The 25,352-nt window shown below is 40.5% G+C and overlaps 1 protein-coding gene across 1 annotated transcript in view; it reads right to left on the bottom strand.

Moving 5' to 3' along the window:
• Positions 1-11,622: 11,622 nt before the first annotated feature.
• The window catches only part of EPS15L1 (epidermal growth factor receptor pathway substrate 15 like 1), a 41,324-nt gene continuing 27,594 nt past the window's right edge, over positions 11,623-25,352 (bottom strand). The window contains exons 23-24 of the mRNA XM_058820986.1: positions 16,452-16,657; positions 11,623-12,004 (exon numbers count right to left, since the gene is read on the bottom strand). Coding sequence (XP_058676969.1) covers positions 11,858-12,004; positions 16,452-16,657 — 353 coding nt within the window. The 3' untranslated portion in view covers positions 11,623-11,857. The remainder of the gene's footprint in view (positions 12,005-16,451; positions 16,658-25,352) is intronic.

Below are 25,352 nucleotides of genomic sequence, written 5' to 3'. Positions count from 1 at the left end.
TTTTTATTCTCCTTTGAGATATCCCTGTTACCTTTTTTCCTGATAGCTGGACCAGCAACCACCTGATTGTGTTTCAAATTATCAACAACTGTAACAAGACACTTTAAAAAATCTGAGCCATGGATTTGTTTGAAATAGATAACAGAGTAAGTAAGGTATTCTCACTGGTAAAGAAGACATAGTACAGTGCTTTATCAAAAAATAAAATAGGAAAGTAGATCATACTCAAAATACACTTCCTAAAAATGGTTAAGTAAGCAACACTGTAATTTCAGTCTCATTTCTAGTTTATGCTAGACTATTTTAATAGCATTCTTAATGTTTTCCAGATGCAGTTCTAGTTTTGCCAGCAGTGTGTGGGTTTTTACTATAAATTTAAACACTGCATTTTTGTAATTATGGGGGCTTATTTTAAGGCATTCTTGTACATAAATTATCCTTGTTCTCAAGAACTCAGTGCAGAATACCAATGGAACAGTAGTGGAATTCAAGCATGAATTCACAACACAGGTTAAAATACCTTCATAACTCATTCCCCAAAACTTAAGTTCACTTAATAATTTGTAGTGCCACCTAGATTTCTGGAGTTGAGACAGTTATTAACAATTTGGGGGGGAAATCAGCCAGGAATTGAGATTCTGAAAACTAATTGCAAGCAAACTGGATTCTGCAGCAGCTATAGCAGTAAAAACTGCTAAAAAAGTCAAATTGAGCCCCTAAAAAATTATTCAGAGCTGTAAATGAGCTCAGAAGGCCAGACAGTAAATCCAAGCAGTTGTTCTGACACTCTGATGGGCAACCTCTGTCTTTACAGCTCCTGTGTTGTGGTGAGTTCTGATGCTTGTGCATCACTGCTAATCAAATATGCAGATTCAGCTTAATATTGCTGCATTTTCCCCTTAAAATATGGATACTTGCAGCTTGGTTTTAATCAAGATTGTGACCTTTTTTCTGACTTTATGTGCTAGAATACACAAGAATGAAAGCAACAGGAATGCATTTAGTGTAACTACAAATATAGCTGTTCTTCTGTGAAAGCAGAGGCTGAAGCTGCTCATGTGGAACAGATGTATTTTGGGCTTCTAATCATTGGCATGGAAGAACGAGTTCCACATTTCACTTTTGTAGTTCTTTCAGAGTGAAATAGAAGGGAGCTCTAGTGTTTCTTCATCAAAAACAAAACTCATTTATTTGCTAGAAAAAAAAAAATTGCACAATCTAATTCCAGAAAGTGAGGATGACTTAAAGATGTTCTAAACTTGGCACATGCATTGTTGCAACAGTTCTAGGTATTTCCTTCTCTTTCCCCATAGCTGAATATTTTCATATTTCATATTTCAGCATGTCCTTTGGTGTTTATAACTTTAGGAAGACAATTTTAAAAATTCTTACCCTCATCTCTTCATGCTCACCTGTCTTTCCCTTGCTCCTTCTGAAGGAGTGGAAATGGTTGTAGTCATGTAGTTTTCAGCATTCCCAGTTTTTGTTATAACAGTGCAAGCTTAAACAATTCCCCTTTTTTTCTGATGCAATTTAAAAGGCAAAGAGCCCCATATCTGCCTTGGGAAGGGCCCAGCCAGAGCTTTCCAGTGATGGAGGAGATCTTGAAGCATCACAACATCACAGCACAGTTATCTGGCTCTGCTGGTCCCCAGCCCTCTCCTGACCTCTGGCTGGTCTGATCAGTTTTCTTCCCTTCCAAATCCTCAGCCTGGAGAAAAGAAGGCTCCAAAGAGAGCTCAAAGCCCCTTCCAGTGCCCAAAGGGGCTCCAAGAGAGCTGGAGAGGGACTTCAGACAAGGATTTAAGTGACAGGACACAGGGAATGTCTTCACATGGCCGGAGAGCAGGGTTAGGTGGGACATGGGGAAAAAATTCTTCCCTGTGAGGGTGGTGAGGGACTGGAATAGAATTCCCAGGGAAATTGTCACTGCTCCATCCCTGGAAATGTTCAAAGCCAGCTTGGACAGGGTTTGGAGCATCCTGATCCAGTGAGGGGTGTCCCTGCCCACGGCAGGGGTGGAACAGGATGGACTTGGAGCTCCCTTCCAACCCAAACCACTCTGGGGCTCTGTGATTGCAGAGCAGCTGCAGCTGTGAGTGGCACGAAGGCATTGTGTGCTGCTTTGTGCAGAAATTAAATCACCAACCCTTAAAAACCCCTCATGTGGCTGCTCTGCAGCACCCTGCACATTGTGTGCTTCTCCTCCTCCAGTGCCTCAGCATGGGAGCACCTAAATCTGCCTTTGCTGCAGGTGAGAGTCTGGCTGGGAGGGTTTTCACCTCTGCTGCCTCTGCCCCTGCTCACTAAAACCTCTTCAGATAAGACAGTTGATATCTGCTATCAGGGAGATATTTGTGTCACCAATAGTGCTCAGACCCTGATGAGAAGGGATGCTCTCTGAGTGTTCAGATTAGTGACTCAACTGAAAATAGAGCACAGGAATCCTCATACATAAATATAAAAGATCTCATATAAAAAGATATCAAGTCAGTCCTCTGAACGTTGGAAGGGATGGGGGGACAGAGCACTAATAAAAGTTCACAAGAAACTTTCTTGTCATTGTTTAAGGGAGGGCATTTGTGATAACAGCTGTGTGGTCTTTACAGGAAACTGCCTGTTCTTGAATCTTGAGATCATCTTGTAGTAGAGAAAAAGAGATGCTGATCTCATTCTTCTCACATCTATTATGAGTAATTTGCAACTCTTTTTTTTTTTTTCCTTTCTTTAATTGTTTTAAATGAGTACATCCAAAGATATGCTGTAATTCCAGTGATCTAGCCAGCCTCCCCTAGTCAGCAGGAAACCACTAATGCTCCACATCTTCTAATAATTGACCATCAGGTTGTCATCTCTTAAGTAATTTTCTTCTAATTAACCATCTGCCTCCCAGGGAGCACCCAGTGACCACAACCTGCAGCTGTTGTGGATTTGATTTTAACATATCATGGAAAGGAAACAACTACAGAAGTTGTAGTTGTAGTTAAACCTAATGGAAGGAAATATAGAGTCCATTGAAAACAAGATTTTCACACATATTAATATAAGATACCACAGCTATGGGCTCCCTGTTGTTTTAAGATGGATTGTGAGGTGAGTTAGAGCAGGTTAAGTGCAGAAATGGGAAAATCCTGCGCAATGATCCCAGTGAAAAGGGAGGTAAATATTGCCAAACTCAGGAACCATCCAGAGCAGTCACTGCTCAAAGTCAGATCATTCCATGTGGAGTTTCAGAGCATTGTTTCACCCTGCTAAAAATGGTTTTTCCTCACCCACTGACTTGAGAAGAGTCAGTAAAACTCCTCTGAGATGGGACCTCACTGTCAGAACAGTGTAATTCTGAAACAGCCCAGAGCAGGGCCACGTCCAGCTGCTGCAGGGCCGCGTGGCTCGGTCCCCTTTTGGGTCTTGAAGGTGACACAGCGCCCTGTGTCCATCCAGCACCATCCCATCACCAATCCAGCACCAATCCAGCACTGATCCAGCACTGGTAACACAGACCAGCACCACCCCAGCACCATCCCAGCACCCTGTGCATATCCAGCCCCACCCCAGCACCATCCCAGCACCAATCCAGCACTGGTGAAACAGCCCAGGACCAGCCCAGCACCACCCCAGCACTGTGTGCTCACCCAGCACCATCCCAGCACCAATCCAGAACCAATCCAGCACTGGTGACACAGCCCAGCACCACACCAGCACCATCCCAACAGATTGTGCATACCCAGCACCACCCCAGCACCACCCCAGCACCATCCCAGCACCACACCAGCATCACCCCAGCACCCTGTGCATAGCCAGCACCATCCCAGCACCAATCCAGAATCAATCCAGCACTGGTGACACAGCCCAGCACCACACCAGCACCACACCAGCATCAATCCAGCACCCTGTGCATACCCAGCACCATCCCAGCACCACACCAGCATCACCCCAGCAGATTGTGCATACTCAGCACCATCCCAGCACCATCCCAGCACCCTGTGCATACCCAGGGACACCCCAGCACCATCCCAGAACCACACCAGCAGTCCCCCAGCACCCTGTGCATGCCCAGGGGCACCCCAGCACCCTGTGCAACAGCCCAGCAGCAGCACCCCAGCACTTTGTGCATACCCAGGGACACCCCAGCACCCTTTGAAAGAGCCCAGCAGCAGCAGCCCAGCACTCTGTGCATACCCGCCACCACCAGCTCAGCAGATTTTGCATATCCAGCAGCCCCCCAGCACCCTGTGCATGCCCAGGGACACCCCAGCACCCTGTGGAACAGCCCAGCAGCAGCAGCCCAGCACTCTGTGCATACCCAACACCACCAGCTCAGCAGATTTTGCATATCCAGCAGCCCCCCAGCACCCTGTGCATGCCCAGGGACACCCCAGCACCCTGTGGAACAGCCCAGCAGCAGCACCCCAGCACTCAGAGCACAACCAGCCCCATCGTGGCGCGGCAGCAGCGCTGTGAAACAGCCCAGCACCTCTCCAGCACGCTGTGCACAGCCAGCACCCAGCAAACCAGCAGGCAGGACACTTTCAAATGGCTTTTTTTTTTTAACCCTAAAGTGGAAGGCTGGACTAGAAACCCCGTGGCCTTTCTGGAAGTTTATTTTAGATTCAGTATTGCAGCTAATCACATCCGGAAGAGCTGAAGCTTTGGTGCTGGGCATGGCTCACCTCGTGCATTTCAACCTGTGCGAGCCCTTGGTTACTCACAGCCGTTTACAAACTGCCTGAAAACATTGACTGGCTCTAAACTTTGGTCTTCCATCCACAAGAATGCCAAAATAAGTTTGTCCACTCTTCAAATTATAGGATTGTGTGGTTCTGTGGTTTTCTGTGGTAGAAGCTCTGTGGTTTCTTAAGCTATTTTGTGCACCTCTAACACAGAGTAGCTGTTAGGCTTTGCTTAAATTGAATTTTTGAAGCCAGAACCCCAAGCTCTAGCAATTTCTTTTGCTATATTTAGAAAAAAACAACTACAACAAAGTCATGTAGCCATCACTATGGTGACCAGCAAAAAATTCATCCCAAACCTCATGTAATTTAGCAGGGAGAAAGCCATCCCCATTGCTAGCATCCAAAACCTACTTGGTGGCATCTACAAACTTTAAAATTCCTGAGTGTCCTCGAAGCAGCTGCTCTCAGCTGGGTCTGTCCCAGGTCCTGCCTGTGCAGGACAATGCTCTGAATTTATGTCCTAAATGCTGTGAGTGAAGCATTCAGAGCTTTGAACTCTGCAGCAGCTCCCCTGCCACGGCCCAGGAGTTCTGACTCCTTGTGTCACAAAGAAATATCTGGAATATCATTTTGGATATGATCTCCTGTGACATTTAATATATTAGGTGAATAACTACTGAGCCTGAGGCTTAACCACCAAAGAAAAAACACACAAAAATATCCTCAGATCCCAACAACCACTGATTTACAGCCTGTGCACAATGGCAGCATAAGTTTTGTTATCTTAATGATTTTATATATATATATAATATTGCAAAATATGGGATACAGAATGCCTGGATGTCCTTTCTGTGGAAGCAAGGAATTTTTCATTCTGAAAATTGTGATCAAGGGCCTTAATGGGAATTTGAACAGCAGAAATATATCGTGTATGCTGCAGGCAGGGCCCTGTGAGATTTCACCAATTAGGCTACAGCAATTTTACGAGACGCTGCATCAGCACCAATAAAAAGTTTTAATTGTGGTGATAACATTAAATAAAAAAAAAAAAAAAAAAAAAAAGCAACCAGACAGGAGGGAAAAGGTACTCAGAGTGACTACACTGATAGTCATGTACAGCAGACAGGAGATTCAGCAATTTAGAGATAAACCTGACAGAATTCCAAGGGGAGAGCTGGGCCTGGGAATTTACATATTTACAATAAATGCTATGTTTGAGCTGTGCTTGAGGTTTCACAGTTGGGCTCAGACCTTGGGCAGCCTTCAGGTTGAAATTTCCACATCCTGAACAGAATGGTGATGCTTTTCTGCCCTTCCCAGGGAAGGGGCTCTGAGGCCATGCTGGTGTCCTTTCAGATGAAGCCCAGACAAGGAAAGAATTTGGCAAAGCACAGGGATGAGAGTGCTGTGTGTGTCAGACACCAGAAACTCGAGTGGGAGCAGCACATGGAGAGCTGGATCGCGGTTTTATGAGAGATGAGAAGCATGAAATGATGAGAATTGGGTAGGGATTGTGCCCATCTGTGACACACTGCACTCAAACCCTCCAAAATGTGAATGTACTAAAAATATTGCAGGGAAACCTGCCCTGGCAACCTGCTGCTGACTTTGAGCAGGTGAGAACAGCAGAGCAGCGGGGAGAAGAATGAGTCAAAGTGAGTAAATGGAATAGCCCAGGGGTGGGGTGTGCTTTTCCAGCCAGCCAAAGGTTGTCTCCTGTCATCTCCCCAGCCACTCCCAGTGCAAACTGCCAGGACAATCCAGAACTGCTGCACACAGACTGCTTGGGAAGGTGTGGTGTTGTGTTTGGGACTGGTTTGCTGAGCCTAAATCTGGCTGGGACAAGAAAGAAAGGGAAAGACAAGGAGGGAAAACAGTGCAGAGGGCACCAGACAACAGTAAAAAACATTTCAGTGCAGAGAACAGAGCTGTTCCTCAAAGCAAGATTCACAAATTTAACAGAAAAGCTTGTGAAACTAGACAAAAAAAAAAAAAAAAGTAAAGAAAGAGTGCTGAAATCTCAGAGCTCCAAAAAGTAACTTTCATTTATTATATTAAACAATAACATTTCTCTTATTATATTAAACAATATAACACATGAGATGGGTTAAAATTAAAATACCTTACAATTTGTTATAACATTTGAAAGATAAATATAACCACAATAATGTACATATTTGGAGATATTAGTCAGATTTAGGTCAACACTGCAGTTTCCACTTTGTGTTTCCACCTTTTCAGATCAGGCTGAAGAATGATATATTAAAAGGGACACCAGAAAAGCACTCTGCACTTGCAACAGCAGAAGGAACCACAGTCACTAGGAGCTTTCCTTTGAAATTTAAAGGGAGAGGCAGAAGTTGGAAAAATGAAAATTCCATTTTATAACAAATTAGCCTTTATTTAAAAAACTTTCAAGTAAAAAGAGCAGTATATCAACTGAGCAAACAGGTGTGTCAATGAATTATAATTAACATATTTATTCTAAAAATAAATCTTCTATGATTCCATCATACTCCAAGCAAATTCCTCTCTAAGAAAAGATGGTTGTTGTGAAGTCTACATAGATGCAATATAAAACCAAATACATAACCAAAAACCTGGCTGTTCCACTAGTATGGGAAGATAATTGAATTAGAGCATTAACAGCAGAGATCAATTCACATCAACAGAGTTCCAGCTCTACATGAGGATTAAGCAGAAATGAAATTCCTGAGAGGGAGGAAAAAAATACAGAAGAAAGGAGAAATCAAACTCTTACACAGGGGAAAGCAACAATTCTACTTGGACCAAAACTCCTTGGGCCACGGTTCTACAGAACAAATATTCTTCTCAATGGAGAAACACTAAAGAAGAAATAGTAACCCCAAAAGGATTATAAGAAGAATTCAAGAAAAGCGTGCTATCCTTGAGCATAAGATGACAAAATGATTTCTACAATAGTGCCAACAGATTTCACAGGTGGGAATTAAAAATAAAAAGGCTTGCACAGACACAGCTTGGAACTTCCTACACTTTGAGAGCACAGAACATGGAACAAGACACAGGAAGGACTGATGACCCTCACAGGGCAGAGGTGCCATGAAGAAAAAGTTGCCCATATAAAAATATTTCTTACAGCATTATTGTGGAAGTTTGACTTTTATGAGCATCTGTTTTTATTGCAGGGTGACTGGGAGGTTTGAAGGTAACTCAGGGAAAGCACTGCAGGCAAATGTGAACACAGAGTTCTGTGAGGGGCAATGTGGTAATTCAATATCTGTGCCCTATGTACACTGTCTGCATGGGCAGGTCCAATGTGAATAATTGTCTGTCTGTCCTGTTCAACTGCTGTGCAATCCAGGGATTTCCATGAGTCCATCCCGTAGCATGTATTCCATATAAAACACGTGTGCCACCATCAAACCCTGCCAAACTCTGACCACTGAAGGTACCACAAGGGCCAATAATTCACCTGAGTAAAAGAAGACTCACCCCCACTCTTTCCTCTCTGTGCAATGGATATTTGTTCCTCCTGATATAAAAACTTAGGTGGAAATGGAGGAAGCGCAGAACTGGAATCCAGATGACAAATTACGTGCAACCAATCTAACAGGAATGAAGCAAGAAAAACATGTTTTCCACCTTTGCCTGTGACTGTTTGGGGTGTGGGTATGGGAACAGCTCCCCACAAATGATTTTTTCAAAAGGAAAAGAAAGGAAAGAGGGAAGAGGGGAACTATGAGCAAGAATAGAAAAAAACTCCCTGCCTCCACCCAGAGAAGAAAGATGACATGCAAGATCAGCAGCTGAACCTACATTCCAAACAGATACTTTAAAAACTACAAAGAATGTGAAATTACATCCAGTGCAGATAATTACTACTTTCTGCCAAGGTTCTCTTACACCTGGCACAGCTAATGAACAGAGTTTTTCATGTCAATGAAAGAAATCTTGATACAAATTGATTAGAAATAATTTCTCCTCTTTTCTTTAACCAGGACTTTGAAACTCTCAGAGCCATGAGCTAATCTGAATTTCTGTAAAGATTCAATTCTGTATCCATCTGTGGTTACAGAATTCATACATCCACACAAGCTTTAATATATAGAATATATATGCATATTCTACATATTCACTGTATATACATATTTTATGTACAGCACCAGGAACTATATACTGGACATAGCATGTGGACATGTATATACACACACTATGATTACATTATACAATATATATATATATATATATATGTATGTATATATACACATAGACACAAATAATATGGATCTCACTGTACACTGTATATGCACTGGGGGTTATTCACATTTTCCATATCTTACATTGTGTGTATTCTCTCTGCCCAAATAGCAACAGGCCTGTTTGTGCTTTAATTTTCACTGGTCTGGAGGAAGAAGAGCGATGTCTTGCAATAAAGTTTTGCTCCAAAGAGCAAGTGCAGGTATTGTACAAACACTGAGTTACAGCATAGGGAAAGAATGTGGGGAATCTTCCTTTTTTTATATGGAAAACTATTAAATACAAAGTGAGAAATCACAGCTAGGTTTTCTTCTACTGCAGTGACAACATTTGGAATCAAGAGTGTTTCAGTAAATGTAAGGTTCCTACATCTAATACTGTGCATAGACAACATATTGGGTTCTGTCCCTGTTCATTGGTTGATCTGCAGTTACTGTCCAAGCAAATATGAGAAAAGGAAATACAAAAACGAGCCCTAACACTATACAGAATGCTGGATTAATTCACATTTCTGTCTCCCTGCTGGACATCTTGAAAACATCATTTCATTGGCCTAAGTGTTTTAGGGCCCTGACAAAGCAGCAGAAAGTCTTGTTATGGTACAGAACTTCAAAAATGCATCAAGCTCTTTAGTCCTCCACCTGTCCCACTGGAGTGACATCATCCCATCCAGAACTGGTATTGCTTTCTAAATTTTATTGTAGCAGAAGAGACACCACAAAAACTCAAGTCCTAGGAGGATCTTACACATGGGTACAGTTCTGTAGAACTGCACCGAGAACCTTGCAGCCAATCTTGCTTTTGAAAATTGCTCTTTCACAGCAAAAGTTTTATCACGTTACCTAAAGACAGACACAGGTTAGCTCTCAGAGATTTCAAGTTCTATACACCAACAGAAGGGAGAATTTTTTGTGTTTTAGTGTGTTTGATCAAACATATATTAAGAGAAAAATTATTGCAATGGGAGGGGATCTCAAATCAGGATCTTCAAAATTAGAAATAGCTTCTATTGCATCCCAAAGGGCTCATTAAAGGACAGTACTAAAGACCCATTATATGGTTGGTTTTGGTATTAGAAATAAATCTTCCTCTGAGGAGAATAAAAGGTTTACATTACTTGTAGTACCATTAGCACAGGAGACACACAGCAAAGGAGGAGTTGTGACTCCTAAAAGTAACATCCTAAACAGGAATAGATGTGTGTGTCTGCACACCCACCCATCCACCTCCCTCCCCACCAAAGCCTGACACTGCAAATGCCACAAATGTCCTGGCTGCATTTCAGAGCTGAAAGCTCCCAAGATGCTAAAAAAGATCCAGTCTGACCCCTCTGTGTAAGGAAAGCATCCAGGATAAGGCAATCCCAGCTGAACAGGGAAAGACTGATTTCATTCACTGAGCAGGCACTATCATTGTAGTATGAAAATAAAAGTAAGGAAGCAAGGACATAAAAAGTAGAAATGCATTGAAGATGATGAAGGAATATAATATCACATTTAAAAAAAAGAGAAAATGTTGTAAGACAAGGGCAACATCAGTAAGAATGTAAAGCTTTTGTATTCCCAGAGAACAAAGGGCAGGAAAGAAGACTGAGGACATTTAAAAATGCTGTGCTAGATCCCTACTCTACCAGACAGAAAATTCCAAGGCAAACACAACTGAAATTTTAGAATTCCTGTAATCAGAAAAGGCATTTCTAGTAAGCAAATTAAATTCACAGACTTATTTTTTCTATGACATGTCAAACACATTCTGTGTTGTGTTTTCCAGGTGGAAGCATTCAGTGCATGTAAAACCTGTTCCTACCTGGTCTGAGTCCTGCAAACTGGATTTTAGAGCCAACCCAGGCAGTGCTGCCAGAATTGATGCGTGAATGTGTATTTGGCAACTCAAATCTGATTCAACTTGGCTTCATTTCAGCTAAAGCTGCTTGATCTGTAACCCCAAAGAGGTGGAATTGAAGAAGCAGAGGTAGAGACTGTCCCAGAGGGTCACCTGGCTAACAAAACCTACTCTGTGTGCTGGGAGCTGGAGTAAATGAGGGTACAATGAGGAGTAAATGAGGGTACAGTGAGGAGTAAATGAGGGTACAGTGAGTGCTCCTCAAACATGGCAACTTTTCCACCACTTCATTTCTTGATGTCACATTAAAGCAGCACCCAAATGTGTGTCACCACCCTGCAATCCTGTTTGCTTACACTAAAGCAAATTTTTACTTCATAATTTAACTGCTAAATTATTTCTCCCATTTCCTGAATAAATTCCCACTTTTAGTCGTATATAATTATTAAAACTCAATGCAAACAAAAGTTTAAATTAGAAGAACTACTAATTTCTAGAGTCTTCAAATTTGTACTGTTTTACAGAGTTCACTGTATCCATCGTATATCAATTGTCAGATTCTTTTGCTAAAGACACAACTTCTGGATAAAAATACCAATGAATTTATGCTTTGACATAGATGATGCAGAAGAAGTACTGATTAGCCTACCATGAATTATTAAATAAATGTGACAAGTGAAAGCTAATTCTATAAATATTCTCTTTTTTATGACATTTTCTTTTAAATCCATACTGCAGCCTCAAAGATCTAGTGGAATTCAGGTTATTAAAAAAAAAAAAAAAAAAAACCAGATTGACAAGCTGCAGTTTACTCTATGCAACATTTGTGTTTCAGATAAAGAAACTTTCAGTACCTTAGGATTACACATTAAATTTCTTACAAGCAATAAATTTGATCTAGAACATATAATACAGCTTATACAGTGATTCCTGCAGGTTATGCACTTGGAGAAGCCACACAGTCAGACACAACCAGCCCAGTCCTGTTTAGATCCGAAGGTGACTTAAATCATTCTCACAAATATAAACCAAGGATTTAGTATTTTTATAAAAGCTTTGTTCCAAGGTTTCTCTCTTGAACAGGGTGGAGGCCAAGACCCTCTTTAAGAGTTTGGCATGTCAGCCTTACTGAGTGCAATGGCCAACTCAAGGTCTTCTTGCTCTTGTCTCCTCAACCGAGCCAGTCTTTCCTGCTCTGCTTTTTCACTCTCTCTCTTCGCCCAGGCCAGCTGCTGTTCCTCATTTCCAAACTACAAAACGAAAATGGAAAATGAATTAATAAAGTCACCAACCAGCTCGAAGAAATTATGCAAAAAAAAAAAAAAAAACCCACAAAGAATCAGACTTATTGAATATGCAGCTCAACTACACCAGGCTGTCTCAGGGCAGTTCTAAATTGACATAGGAATTCACTCACTGGTGTCCTCAATTCATCCTTTATTTCCTTAATTTCTTCCTCCTTTGATTTATTTCCTTAATTCCTCTCTCCTTTCCTTCTTTAGTTTATTTCCTTAGTTATCTCCTCCTCCCACCTGGAAATTAACCCCCATGGGATGCAAGTCCCTGCAACTGTGGCTCAGCTGGCTATGAAAACTAACAAAAAAAACCTCCAGAAGCACAAAAAAAGGAAGTTAATGGTTTGGAAGCACAGCAACTACAGCCATTTCTAAGAATAAATAGCTGGTAAAGCTAATAGTTATTTATTCTTGTGCAACTGCACAACAGAGTTTTATTGTGGAGGTTCCTGCTGCTGACATGTGGGAAGTTTCATCACCAAATCAAAAGTTACCCAAAGTACTTCTGCTGCTGTTCATAAAGAGTTTCACCAGTAAGAAATAATGTGAGAGAATCCAATTTACTCCAGCAGAGAACACTAAGAAAATATCACATTTTATAACATTCAGCTCCTAAACCTGTTTGGGCTCCCCCAAACACAAGTGCAATGCAGCAGAACTTGTCCAAACTGATATTTCCAAGCTGATATTCTAGTATTTACCACTGAAGGATGCAAAAGTTTGCTTGTTTGAACAAAATCTGAAATTTTTTAATTGAAATCATAGCAATTTCTAACTCAAACATAATCTGTTCCCAGCTAATTTTAGCATTTGCTGAGGAGGAGGAGGATGGGAACAGCTGCATGCAAATGTTTGCATTAAAGCCACTTCTAAAATCTGTTTTTTGGGTTGTTTTGGGGATTTTTTTTCTCTCTGTGTGTGCAGGAAAACATATTATTTGAGGGGTTTTTGAGGAGAAAAATTCCAGCTGGATGAATACTGCAGAAATTCCTTGTGGGCCAGGACACCGTGACTGAGCACAGCCTGCTGCAGCTACACCTGCCTAGACCAACCTGAAATATTGAAAATTTGTGTTAAAATGCAAACTTCAGTGCTAAACCCTGCCTAGCTGCACAAACACTGTAATGGTCCCAACCCAGCCTCCTCCTCCACTCTGCAGTGTATCTGTAATTTCTATTTTTTATATATTTTGAAATAAATCCGCCTATTTGAATTTCTTTTAACCCAAACCCAATTCTCATTTACTCAGAATTTAATTATGCATCTGGATGCCCATCATTCTTCATTTTTTTTCTCCCATTATGACTTTAGAGATGATTTGATGCAAAAATACCCCACTTTTCTTCATGCAATATCTCTGCTTCCATTGCTATAAAAATTTAGATGAGAATCTTTGCATTTGATGTTACTGAAATACAATAGAAGTGTAACACCTTTTGAGATTTTAATTTTAAAATGGAGAGATCTTTCTACACTCCTCATTTAAATAATGTCAGCTGATAGCTAAGATTAAAAAGCTCATTAAGATTTTAAATAGATTATTTTTTTCAAGGTAAAGACAGATATAAATGGAAGCAGGAATCCTCTGCTTAGTCCAGGAATTGAGGCAGATCCAGCAGCTGGGATGGAAAATGAGTGGTTACTATTTTCAGAAATATAAGACACTTTAGTCAAACTATTTGGGATATTTTTTTAATGTTGAGAAACCAGTTTTACTTCTACGGCTTCCATTCTAGGATAAGGCTTCCAAAGTTTATGAGAGTCCCAATTATAACTTGTTTATTGGACACAAGTTGTATTTTTGCAGTTAAAAGTGCTGAGTGGAAAAAGAAAAAGGAAAAAATAGGCAAGTGATTCATTGGAAACAAATCTGGATGTGCCTTATTACAAGTGGTTGGCACAAAGTACAATTTTCAGGAGACAACTCTCACCATTGAGTAGTGAAATAAATACAGAACAGTTCATTAATGCTACAGATTCTTGCACAGATTGTCTGTAAAAAGGTAATTTACAGGTAATTTAATACAATAACAATCTTTTGCATATGTCCAGGTTTCAACAAGTCTATAAATAGATGTCACATGTGTAATTACATTAAATCTTTCCTTTTCTTTTTCAGATGTACAATCAGACCCAAGGCATAGATGAAACCAACTGCAGCAAGAATAATCAAATCACAAAAACTCCACTGATTTGTGTGTACTGGATTTCCAGCTTAGTGCTAAGTGTTCTGTTTCTTGGCAAAAAGAAAAAAAGGTTTTTCTTGCTCTGTAAACTGCAGCTGGAACCCAGAAATACCTGAAATCTGAGCTACCAAAAGAGTGTTTTGTTCCAATGAATCATATTTAATGACAGCAACAAAGTTAAGGATGCAATGAAAATGTACATAAACTCTGGGTGCATGGATTTGCCAGTGTGTCAAAAAAGCAGCAGATTTTCCTACTAAAATTTAATGAAGCTTCTCATGTTCTTTCTTGGAACAGTCAAGGATTTCAATTAAAAATCAGGTTGTTTGGTTATTCAGTTCTACATGAATCTGTTCTCAGATCCCATGGATTCAAAGTAGGTGTCAAAAACCTTCTGTAAGAAAAACTGATTTTCATTTCCATTATGAACAAAGTTTCCCAACCATGAGGCAAAGAGAAGCTCAATATTCTCAATCATTTCAAGGTAACTGGCACATTTAAAATACTGTGCAGAAGGATTAGGAATTGTCAAGTGTAGCAGCATAATTGTGTCATAGAAAAGGAAAAAAAAACCACATGAACTGAGGAGAAAGGGGATCAAATCTGTATTTTCAGTCAAATTCAGTCAAAATTTCTTTTCTTTCTCCTAAAGGAGGAGAAATTAATTCAGAAAACTGATTTTAAATTTATTTCATTTGATGAAATGCCATTTAGCAGGAATTATTAAGTGGCTACTGCTCATTATCTCATTTTTCCTACTTGTTCCTTATCTTCTAAAGTTAATCTGAGCTGAGAACGTGATGGCACAGCAAATTTGACCCTGGAGCACCCACTAGGATTGGGATCAGAGATTTTGGTTAATCATTTGATACAATCACTCAGAGGAAACCACGTTTTAAGAAATAGAGTCTGGAAAGTAAGATGACAACTGGGTAAGAGTCATTCCATTCCATCATTTGTCTTTGATTGCAGGAAGAAATTAGATGTTGTTGAAGAAACTTCAGATAAAGCAGGTTTTGTGTCTTATTTTTATTAAGAATGTCACCAGTTTGTATACAATCAGAATTTAACTGTGCAAATCCAACTAGCTGTGGTCAAAAACATACAACAAATCTTGAACTTGGACGTTTCAAAAGTGATAAATTAAAGCCCTGAGGCCAACTAAAGTCTGCACAGATGACCTCAGCTAACAATATCAAATAGGAAAAGTGATACACATTTAATATTAAATAATAACTAGGAAAAAAAAAAAAAACTCAAAACATTAAAAAGAAACAACCTGAAAGGTTCAGCTTAAATATCTCCCCTTGCTGAACACTGCCCTGTGTCCAGCAGAGTTAAGGAACAAAGTAAGTTCAATTTTACTGCGTGGCAACATGAGAAAACAAAAATGTGAAAGGACGAGGAAGGCTGAGGCTGTGGATGGAACAGATTCTATCCACTTTTGGAAGCAATAAGAACCACACCAGCACTGCATTCACAATGGTTCCCAATTCCAGCACTAAAACCAAAGGCAGGCTTTGGAAGCCCCGGTATTTTTAATTGAATGGGGACCTGGCTTGGTTTTCAAACCTTCTGGGACTGTCTTCTGGAGTGCAGTGTGGACCTTTCTACCTTGGTTCTACAAAACCATTTTGTTTTCTCTGTCTTTTCTACAACATCAGTAACAGGAACAAAATTCAACAGCTAAATTTTCAATTTCTGTCTCAATTTCTGTGTCTCTCTATTGACCACATTCCATCATATACAGCAAATGTCAGAATTTTCTCCACAAACAGTTACAAGTACTTATCAGAAACTTTCTCTTCAAGGATTTGCTTCTCAGGATATGGTGAAATTGCTAGAGAAATGTTCAATATCAATTGGTTTTGAGTCTTTACATCAGTGGCTCCCAAAAATCCATTTACAAAATAGCCTCCATGCAACAAAAACAATACACAGATTCTGCTACAAAGAATTTGAGAGTAAAGGCACACTGTACTAAAATAATTTAAATGCAAGTAAACCCTTGAAAATTTAGTAGGAAAACTTCTTTTTTATTGAAATAACGCCTTTTTATTACAGAAATATTAATACAAAAACAATGAGGACAGCATGAAGGTACTGAGAGACAGAAGCCAGGGAACAGTAGGTTTGCAGGTAAGACAAAAACCCAACAGAGATTGCTGCAAGCAGAGCAGAAAGTGGTTTGCTCAGAGACAAGGAACTTAACTTACAGAGCTGAAGTCTGCAAACCCCAAGGAAGAGTCTTTAGAAGTTTTACTTGAAGAGGAGGGAGCAAATGGATCTTTTCCACTAAATGGGTCCCCAAACCCCTTTTTACTTTGAAACAGGTCACTGCTGTCAGCCCCAAATGGCTGGAATGGATCATGGGGCTTGGGAAAATCTGCAGACCCAAGGTGGCTTACAGGAGTACTTTTACCTGGAAAGTTTAGGAAAACAAAAAAACAAAAAAAAAAAAGGAGAAAAAGAGAAGTTACTTACCATGGACAATGCAAAGCCCTGAAATAGGAAACTGTACTGATAAACTTAAGCATCATCCATCCTCCCTGGGTGGGTGAAAATTTAACCCAATTTAATGGTATTCATTTCTCAGTGCAAATCATCTAAAAGAGTTGTTTTATTTAAGTGGATTTATCTATTTATACATACCAAAATATTAATACCATCAAGATTTTAAATGATGAAACCCATCATAAAGACATTTGGTCAGAAAAAAATTGGCAAGTATGACTTTGATTTTCCAGGATTAGAGATATTTTAAATTTAAGCTTGATATTATATAGGAGATAAAATTAAAAACCATGTATCTCTAAAGATAAGTAAGGTTAAATAGGATTAAAGAGTAACTTAGCTGTCACTTTACAGAATGCCTGCATTCTGCTTTTTTTCCTGGAATTGGTTCATCCTTCTACCACCATGTACACAAAGAAAAGGAGGCAAATTCACCTCTCTCTGGGGTGTTTGCTCCACAACCCACCTTTTGTAGGTGACTGTTCTTATATTCCACCCCAACAACAAATGACATCACAGGAATTATTGTGTTTGCTCATAAATATTATGTGTATACTTAATTTGTTGCAATACTTACAACTTTCTGCATAAAAACCTGAATTTCATACATTATTTGTAGCAATAGAGCTGCTTTGAAATATCCAATTATTTGAACTATAATTCAATAGGAATCTTATCATTCATTCCCATTATGAGATACATACTAGGAAAGCACAGAGAAATGGAATCAAACCCCAAATTTCAGAGTGTTCTTGGCACATCTAAGTCATAGCCTGGGAGCTTTTCAGAAAGTACTTTGGTACGTGCTCATGAACTTCAGAATATATGCTCAGATGTGTGGAAACACTTTTATCAAAGGGAAATAAAGATCAGCAAACTTGCACTGAATAAATGATCTATCCAGTAACTTCCAGTAAATCCCAGCTCAGTCTCTCCTGCCCCAGGGCCAGCCAAAAGCCAAAATCCATCCTCCCTTGTACTCAGCTGGCCTCTATTCCCCAGAGTCAGAGGCACTGTGGGCAGAGAGCTGAGAGAATTGGGAATCCAGGGAGCTGAGGAAATCAGATTTACATGGAACTGAGAGAATCGGGTTTACATGGAACTGAGAGAATTTGGTATCACAAGAACTGAGGGAATCAGGTTTACAAGGAGCTGAGGGAATCAGGTTTACATGGAGCTGAAGGAATTGGGTATCCAGGGAACTGAGGGAATCAGGTTTACAAGGAGCTGAGGGAATTGGGTATCCCAGAACTGAGGGCATCAGGTATCCCAGAACTGAGGGAATCAGGTTTACAAGGAGCTGAGGGAATTGGGTAGCCCAGAACTGAGGAAATCAGGTTTACAAGGAGCTGAAGGAATTGGGTATCCAGGGAACTGAGGGAATCAGGCTTACATGGAGCTGAGGGAATCAGGTTTACATGGAACAGAGAGAATTTGGTATCCCAGAACTGAGGGAATCAAGTTTACAAGGAGCTGAGGGAATTGGGTATCCCAGAACTGAGGAAATCAGGTTTACATGGAACTGAAGGAACTGGGTATCCAGGGAACTGAGGGAATCAGGTGTACACGGAACTGAGGAAATCAGGTTTACATGGAGCAGAGGGAATCACACAGACTCTCATTAGTGCCAACATCACACTCAGGTGCAATATTTGCACCACTGGCAGGCACTGAGCTGCATGCAAAGTGGGAAGCAAGCAAGTCCCCAGCTGAACAAGCAGACAGAGAGAAACATGGAAAACAAGGCACGTGCAGTAGGAGATAGAAGTGGGTTTGTTTAGTCCTGACAGTGTTTGAGGGGAACTTGATCGTAGTCCTGCAAGTCTTCCATCAGGAAAAAGGTGAATGGATTTAGACTGGACCAAAAGAGATTCACATCAGAAAATCCACAACATTTTAAAAACTTAAGGATACTCCAGACTACACAGGGAACTTATAACATTCATAGAACACCCTGAGTTGGGAGAGACCCTCAGGGATCATCCAGTCCAACCCCTGGCCCTGCACAACCACCACAACAATCCCACCCTGTGTCTGAGAGTGTTGTCCAAATGCTCCTTGAGCCCTGGCAGCCTTGGGGCCATGCCCATTGCTCTGGGAGACATTCTATCAACACATCCACGAGGTTTGAGAAAGTTTCTAGAAATAACACTGGTTCAGCTGCCTTGAAGCTGGAAGATAAAGGAGATCTGTTAAAGCTCTGTTTTTCAAGGTTCAGTACATGGATAACATCTGACACGTGGGTCTGCAGATCCCCATGGATCCGTGTGGCTCATAAAGAGAGGCGGATCAGGGCAATGCTTTGTCCTTCATGGAAGGAAGTGACAGTCTGTACATGAAATTGTTCTCCTCACAAGCACAGACCCTCCCTCACCCCACCTGCCCTTCCACAGGGCACCTTTTGCTGTCTGGAATGGCGTGTTTCACTTCCATCCTGCCCATCCTGGTGGCCTCCAGGTCTCACCACTGCCACTGCCATCCCATGCCAGGGGACGTGCGAGCCTGGCAAGGGATGAGCAGCTCAGCATTTTGTATGTATTGCTCCACAGAAAAGAGCAACTTATTTTAACTTGTTTTAAATTTGAGTCATAGAATTCCAGAATGGTTTGGGTTGGAAGGTTCCTTAAAGTTCATCCAGTTTTAACCCCCTGCCATGGGCAGGGACATCTACTAGATTGGGCTGCTCCAAGCTCCATCCAAACTGGCCTTGGAGAACTACAAAGAGAATTAAAGTATCTGCATTTCCAACTTTTGGTCAAGGCAAAACAAGAGCCCTCTAGGTTATTTCCCCATCCTCTATTGCCATTTACCAGCAATGAAATTCCCCCTCATACCTCACCCTGTATTGCCCAAAATCAATTTGGATTGATGGAGGTAAAACTGACCCATTTTGAGCTGCTTTTTGTCTTAGGTTAAATCTTCTGCTAGCGAAACCACTTTGTGGAATTGGTGACTGTTAACACAAATGCTGGGTTTGCAACGTATTTGTTCAGCAAGACTGGTTTTTCTGGGTGGCCTGTTTAAGGTTTTTGCACAAAGCTCTGGGTGGTTTTGAACCTGCACAGAGCATCAGGGTTTCTTGTGCTTCATCTTCACAAAAGATCACAAAGAATTACTTTGTTGTAGAGGAAATGTCACCATATAATGAGAGTTACTGCTAATGATATTGAAAGCTTTCATTTTACACGCTGAGTGCCATTTTCTTCAGATTTTTAGATGTTAAAGAATAGAATAGGGTGGTAATTTTTCTATTAAAAAAAAAAGTGAGAGGGAAACCCTTATGCAATCAGGCTTATTTTTGCAGAGCAATTTTAAGGGCAGCACCTACTCTGAATACATCAACCACAAGGTTGATGATCCATGATGACCATCAAGTCCAACTCCAAGCCCAAATCTCTCTTTTAGTGCCTTTTCTATGTTGTTCACAGCTCACATTATCCTGCCACACTCTGCAAACATGGTTTTGAAGCCTGGCAGAAGTTTGGTTCAGTTAGATGTTCAAATTTACTCATTTATTAGCCACAAATTAGTAAGACCAACACCAGCATTATCTTTCTGATGTCTTTGCTGACTTACAAATATAAGTGGCCCATCTTAACTACACCAAGATTTTTGCAGTCCCATGTTTAGTGTGTCAAGAATGTGGGTATGGGCTTTCCACAACATAAAGCAAAAGTACCCAAACCACAGTTTGAGTTACCACCTCTACTGATGGACATTGGTAAAACTGCAATACTGCAAAATATAGTCATAACCTAGATTGCATTAATCTTCCATTTACTGGAAAATGTTGCATTTGTACATGACTCTGCTCATCGTTCTGAGGTATGGCAGGCAAACAGTTGTAACCCTTATTTGATTTTTCTGCTAATAGTTTCAGGGGAAAAGAAGTTCAGAAAAAAGCAAAACAGGTCCTATTCTGAAACCACAGCAGTTTCAGCAGTTACCCAAGTGGTGCACCCAAACCACACCGAGGACTCACTTCAGCAAAAAGAGATGATGAACAAAATGGTTTACCACAGCAAGTGCTGTTACTTAGAGTGAACTCCACCCATACAAAGGGCTTATCTAATTTCATACCCCACAGCAAACTTGATTTTGGAGGGCTGAGATCTATATTTCAAAGCAAATATAACCTCACTGGTAGGATACAAACACAAAATTTGTCTTGTTGAATTACAAGGTATTGACAACGAAGTGAAATATTTAGAACTGTCTCAATATTCTATGTTTCAATGCTGGGCCCGACTTTCTGCTTAGAAGAGTATCTTGCTAAATGGTGAGAAGCAGCATTTTTCCTGGCTTTGAAGCCTAGATGGATCAAGCTCATGGGCAAACAGGAGAGACTGGAAATGACACAACTTTATACTTTCACTAAATAAGGGCTCATTTCCAGGATACTTTCTAAACTGAAAAATGGCCTTTAAGGAGTCAGAGTTGTGTTGCAGAGGATAAGGAGTGATAAGGTAAGTCCATACCTGTGATTATACCTGAGCATATAATCCCAGGACTTCCACCTCTCCTGTTTTTTCACATGGCAGAGGAAGCCTCAGGTGCCTCCCTGCACATCTTTCTCTTGGCAGTTTACCAAATTTACATCTCATTCCCAACTTACTCAGCATGATTTCCACCATCCTGTTAAGATTATCCAGCTCCTCCAGTGATGCACAGTAAAATCTTCAGAAACTGAACTCACAGAAAAAATGATTGCTAGTTTCAAACTTTGCCTGAAGGTTAATTACATTAAACTAAATTTTCTACAGAATACTTGGAGGTCTTTGTCTTCAACAGGGGCTACTGCAAACTCAACTATTTGATGATGTTCTTTGCAAAAAACCACAACATGTTTTTTGTAACAGAAGGGAGAGGTTTTCCCTTGCAAAACCCCCTCAGAACTGTTTTTGCTTGATATTTGCAAAGTCTGCACCTTGAGTTCACCGAAAACTTCTGCTTAAGGGAAACATTCTGGCAATCTACAAACTTCTTGAAAGGTGAGAAATCGTTACAATGCTCAGCCCAACAACCTGCTCTGAAACAGCTTCTGGACAACCTCTTTCAACCATCAGTACTGAAATATCTTTACTCTGAGAGGCCAGCATAAACAAGAGAATCAAAGCGTGAATGGAATTTTTAGCTTGTGGCCAGGCAGGTGCTCCACCCGTGAGTCATTTATCCTACACAACAAGGGATGCCTGTGCTCTCTAATGTAACTGTCAGGTCTTCTAGAAGTCATGAAAAACAAAAAAACTTTTCCTGTCAGTCACAACTTCGAGGCTGATTTTCTCACTCTTGGCTACAGGTGAGGGGGAAAAAATAAAGGTAAACAGGCACCAGGGTACTTGTGAATAATTCTGGGTGCTGAAAAAGTTCTAAGGGAACAGGTGTGTGGCATCATGCACAAATAAACATCCCAGCACTCCTGTCATCTCATGAGTAAAGAACAGAACTCTATACACTGCTCTAGATCAAATGGCTGATACCCACAACTTCAATAAATCCACATAATTTAGAGTTAAATCTAAATTAAATCAAGGGAATTATATTACATTATTGTTTTTTTCTGATTAACACAATCCTTTCTCTTGTTCCTAACTCCTAATTACATCCATTATACCTAACATGGCTTCTTGCTTTTAAAATTTATCTAAGTACATAGAGCAAATATCTACATGGGAACATTCAGACTTTGGCCTGCATTTACAAGGAAGACACTGAACCAATTGTAAAGTCTGAATTTTTATCTAGTTGAGACACTGAAGACACATCTTAGGCAAACAAACTACTAAAACCTATTTATATGTCCAACTCAAAAAGTAGCAAAGATCTAAGCCTTCTTTACCTCACTCAAAGTGTCAACACAAGGTCAATGTGCACTGCCAGTGCTCTTGGGCTGCCTTAAAGATGAGAAATAAGTCTAAAATTGCAAAAAAACAGTCAAACTATAAAATGCCTTTAATTTAGAGAAGTGACACATACAAAAAAGAGCTATATTTATCGTTGGCATGAAGGAGGAGGAAGCATCAAACACAAAGGAAGGGAGCAGCAGAAGCTGCACAAACACTGAGCTGGGTCAGCAGCTGGTTACACACAGAAGGAGCAAGAGGCCTCTGAAATGGTCCCAGGGGTACAAAAGACACCCCCAAAAAATCTAAAATTTTCATTTGAACAATCCTGGTCCAGGGAAACCTAGAACATGTCTGTATATATGTGATTATCTGGGTATCTAATCACTGAAGCTTTGAGGTCAAAGCGCCATCAGAACAGTTCTTTTAGATCCCTCCACAACTGTGTGCACTTGAGTGGGCAAATCCATCTGCAATTTCCCTTGCAAGCTCCCTGCACCACAGGAACAGAATTAAAGATGTTCTGTTGGTAATTTTTCTTGCACTTCTAACTTCTCTGAGTCTGACAACAACCTTCTGCACCCACACTTCAAAGGACAGGCAAAGGATGGCCACCCCAAATCAGGGAATTAGTGTTTCTGTAGGTGATGGATTACAACATTCAGCACAGCTGTAAGTTTGCAGATTGGTTCAATAAACACAATATTAACATCCTGAAGACCTGTTAAGATCTTAAACCCCTGACCCCTTTTCATTTCTTTAAGCTACCTACATGTTCAGATATCATTCATCAGCCAACTGGCAAGATGAAAAGCCAGGAGTTTATCAGCCAGATTTTGCTTGAATCAGCCTTTTCTGTCTTTTTTGGTAGGACAGCAAAATGCATCTAGCAGTCTTGTAATAAGGGATTTAGTGGAATACTGAACCCTAGCACCTTGATTGATTAAATTTATGATCAGCAACATCATTACTATTATTTTGTAGTAATTTCTAGTCACTCAAACACTCTGCAAACCTTTGTGTTTGCACCAAGGTTTGGAGCTCCACAGAACCAGGTCTCTCTGAGGGATCAGTCATGTTTCCTAACCCAAGGTAAGCTACTGTCCCCTATGTTTTTTCAGTATTTTAACATTTCAAAACCGTAACAAGTAATAAAAACACTGTGAGAACAAAACTGAAGCCCTTAACTCAAAAAGGTTGATACAGAGGTGTTAACCACTAACCTCTGAAAAGCCAATATTCAGTTACCATCATAGACCAGAGCTACAAAAAATAAATGGATCACTAAATAAAAGCTGAAGGCTTCTGACAAACTCCCCATGTGCAGCGTGGAATAGTAATTTACCAATGGAATTGATTTTAACACCTGTATTTCAAACAGCAGCTAAGGAACTCCACTAATTTATTTCTTATATAGGATGAATTCAATATGTTATTCCTTTAAATGTACTCAGAGTGGCTGTGGACTCCTCATCCCTGGAATTGGAACAACCTGGTCTAGTGGAAGGTGTTCCTGCCCAAGGCAGGGGGGTTAGAGCTGGATGATCTTTAATGTCCCTTTAATGATCTGAGATTCTATACATTTCAAGTTACACTGTATTTTTCTGCTATTTACATATTGATACCCAAAGAAAAACTCAATTTTTAAAGTTCATTAGCATTTTAAAAGTTCACTATTAATATAATATCCACTGCCTCTATTATTCACTAACATACAATAACAATATAAATGATAACATTTACACAAGCTAAAATATATTTTAATAATAAAAATTCTTAAAATAATTGTGTTTATTAAATAACCATTGTAAGGAAGCAGCACACTGAAATTGAAAAGTGTATTTTCTTCCTGTGTTTTTAGGACTTTTATTCTTTCATAGTTAAAAAGATGAAAACCACTATAAGCAAGCAATAAAAATTGAGGAAAGGTTGAAGGTTTCACACTGCTCTGTGGTGAAGGTTCTTCCACTAATATCACAGGACCCCAGAATGGTTTGAATGGGAAGGATCTTAAAGGCAAGCATGGTGCAAGTGATGGAAACATTGAGGGTGCCACTTTGGAGGTTTCTGGGTGACTTTTGCATGAGAAGCCATTCTGAACCTACTGCCAGCTCTAGGGTTTTCCATGCATCCTGAAATTTGGGTACCTCATCCATCACTCCTGGAATCAGGATGAAGGCAGAATCACATCCATCCAAACTTCTTGATGGCAAAAAATGTTATCTGTGAGCTTCTCCAGCAACCATGTGCACCTGGACCATCATTCGTTGAGCAGGGCCAGTGACACTTGTTTGGAGGATGCCAACCAGCATTGGTGACACCGACTATATCCTGTCATTTCAGTTCCATGCAGGAATACAGAGTGGTGGGTATGGAGCATGGGTCACTGAATGCACCAGCAGCCTTAAAGGCACTAAATTATCTCTCTGGCACTTGGGTGTGTGCTACCTCTCCCTACAGGGATACTCAGTGCTAAAACCCAAGACAATGCAAGGTATCATTGGGATCTGATTGTATCCTACAACTTGGTGTGCCTTGTCCCCTTGGAAGCCAGGTTACACACACTCCTGTTGTGGTGTTAACCTGATGGGGAAGGAACTCTCATGTCTGAAAGGGCACACAAAAGGCAGATTCAGCACCACACAGCTCAATGCCCGTGTCCTCTCCTCACACCCTTAATGTACAGCATCACTAAGGCAGGGCACGACCTGCTCTAACAGGAGGGGCCAAGCTTTGCTCATCCTCCCTGGATAGAGCAGC

This window comes from Ammospiza caudacuta, chromosome 28, assembly GCF_027887145.1.
Source record: "Ammospiza caudacuta isolate bAmmCau1 chromosome 28, bAmmCau1.pri, whole genome shotgun sequence".
In the NCBI taxonomy this organism is placed as follows: Eukaryota; Metazoa; Chordata; class Aves; order Passeriformes; family Passerellidae; genus Ammospiza; species Ammospiza caudacuta.
This window is presented reverse-complemented; position numbering and strand designations above follow the sequence as displayed.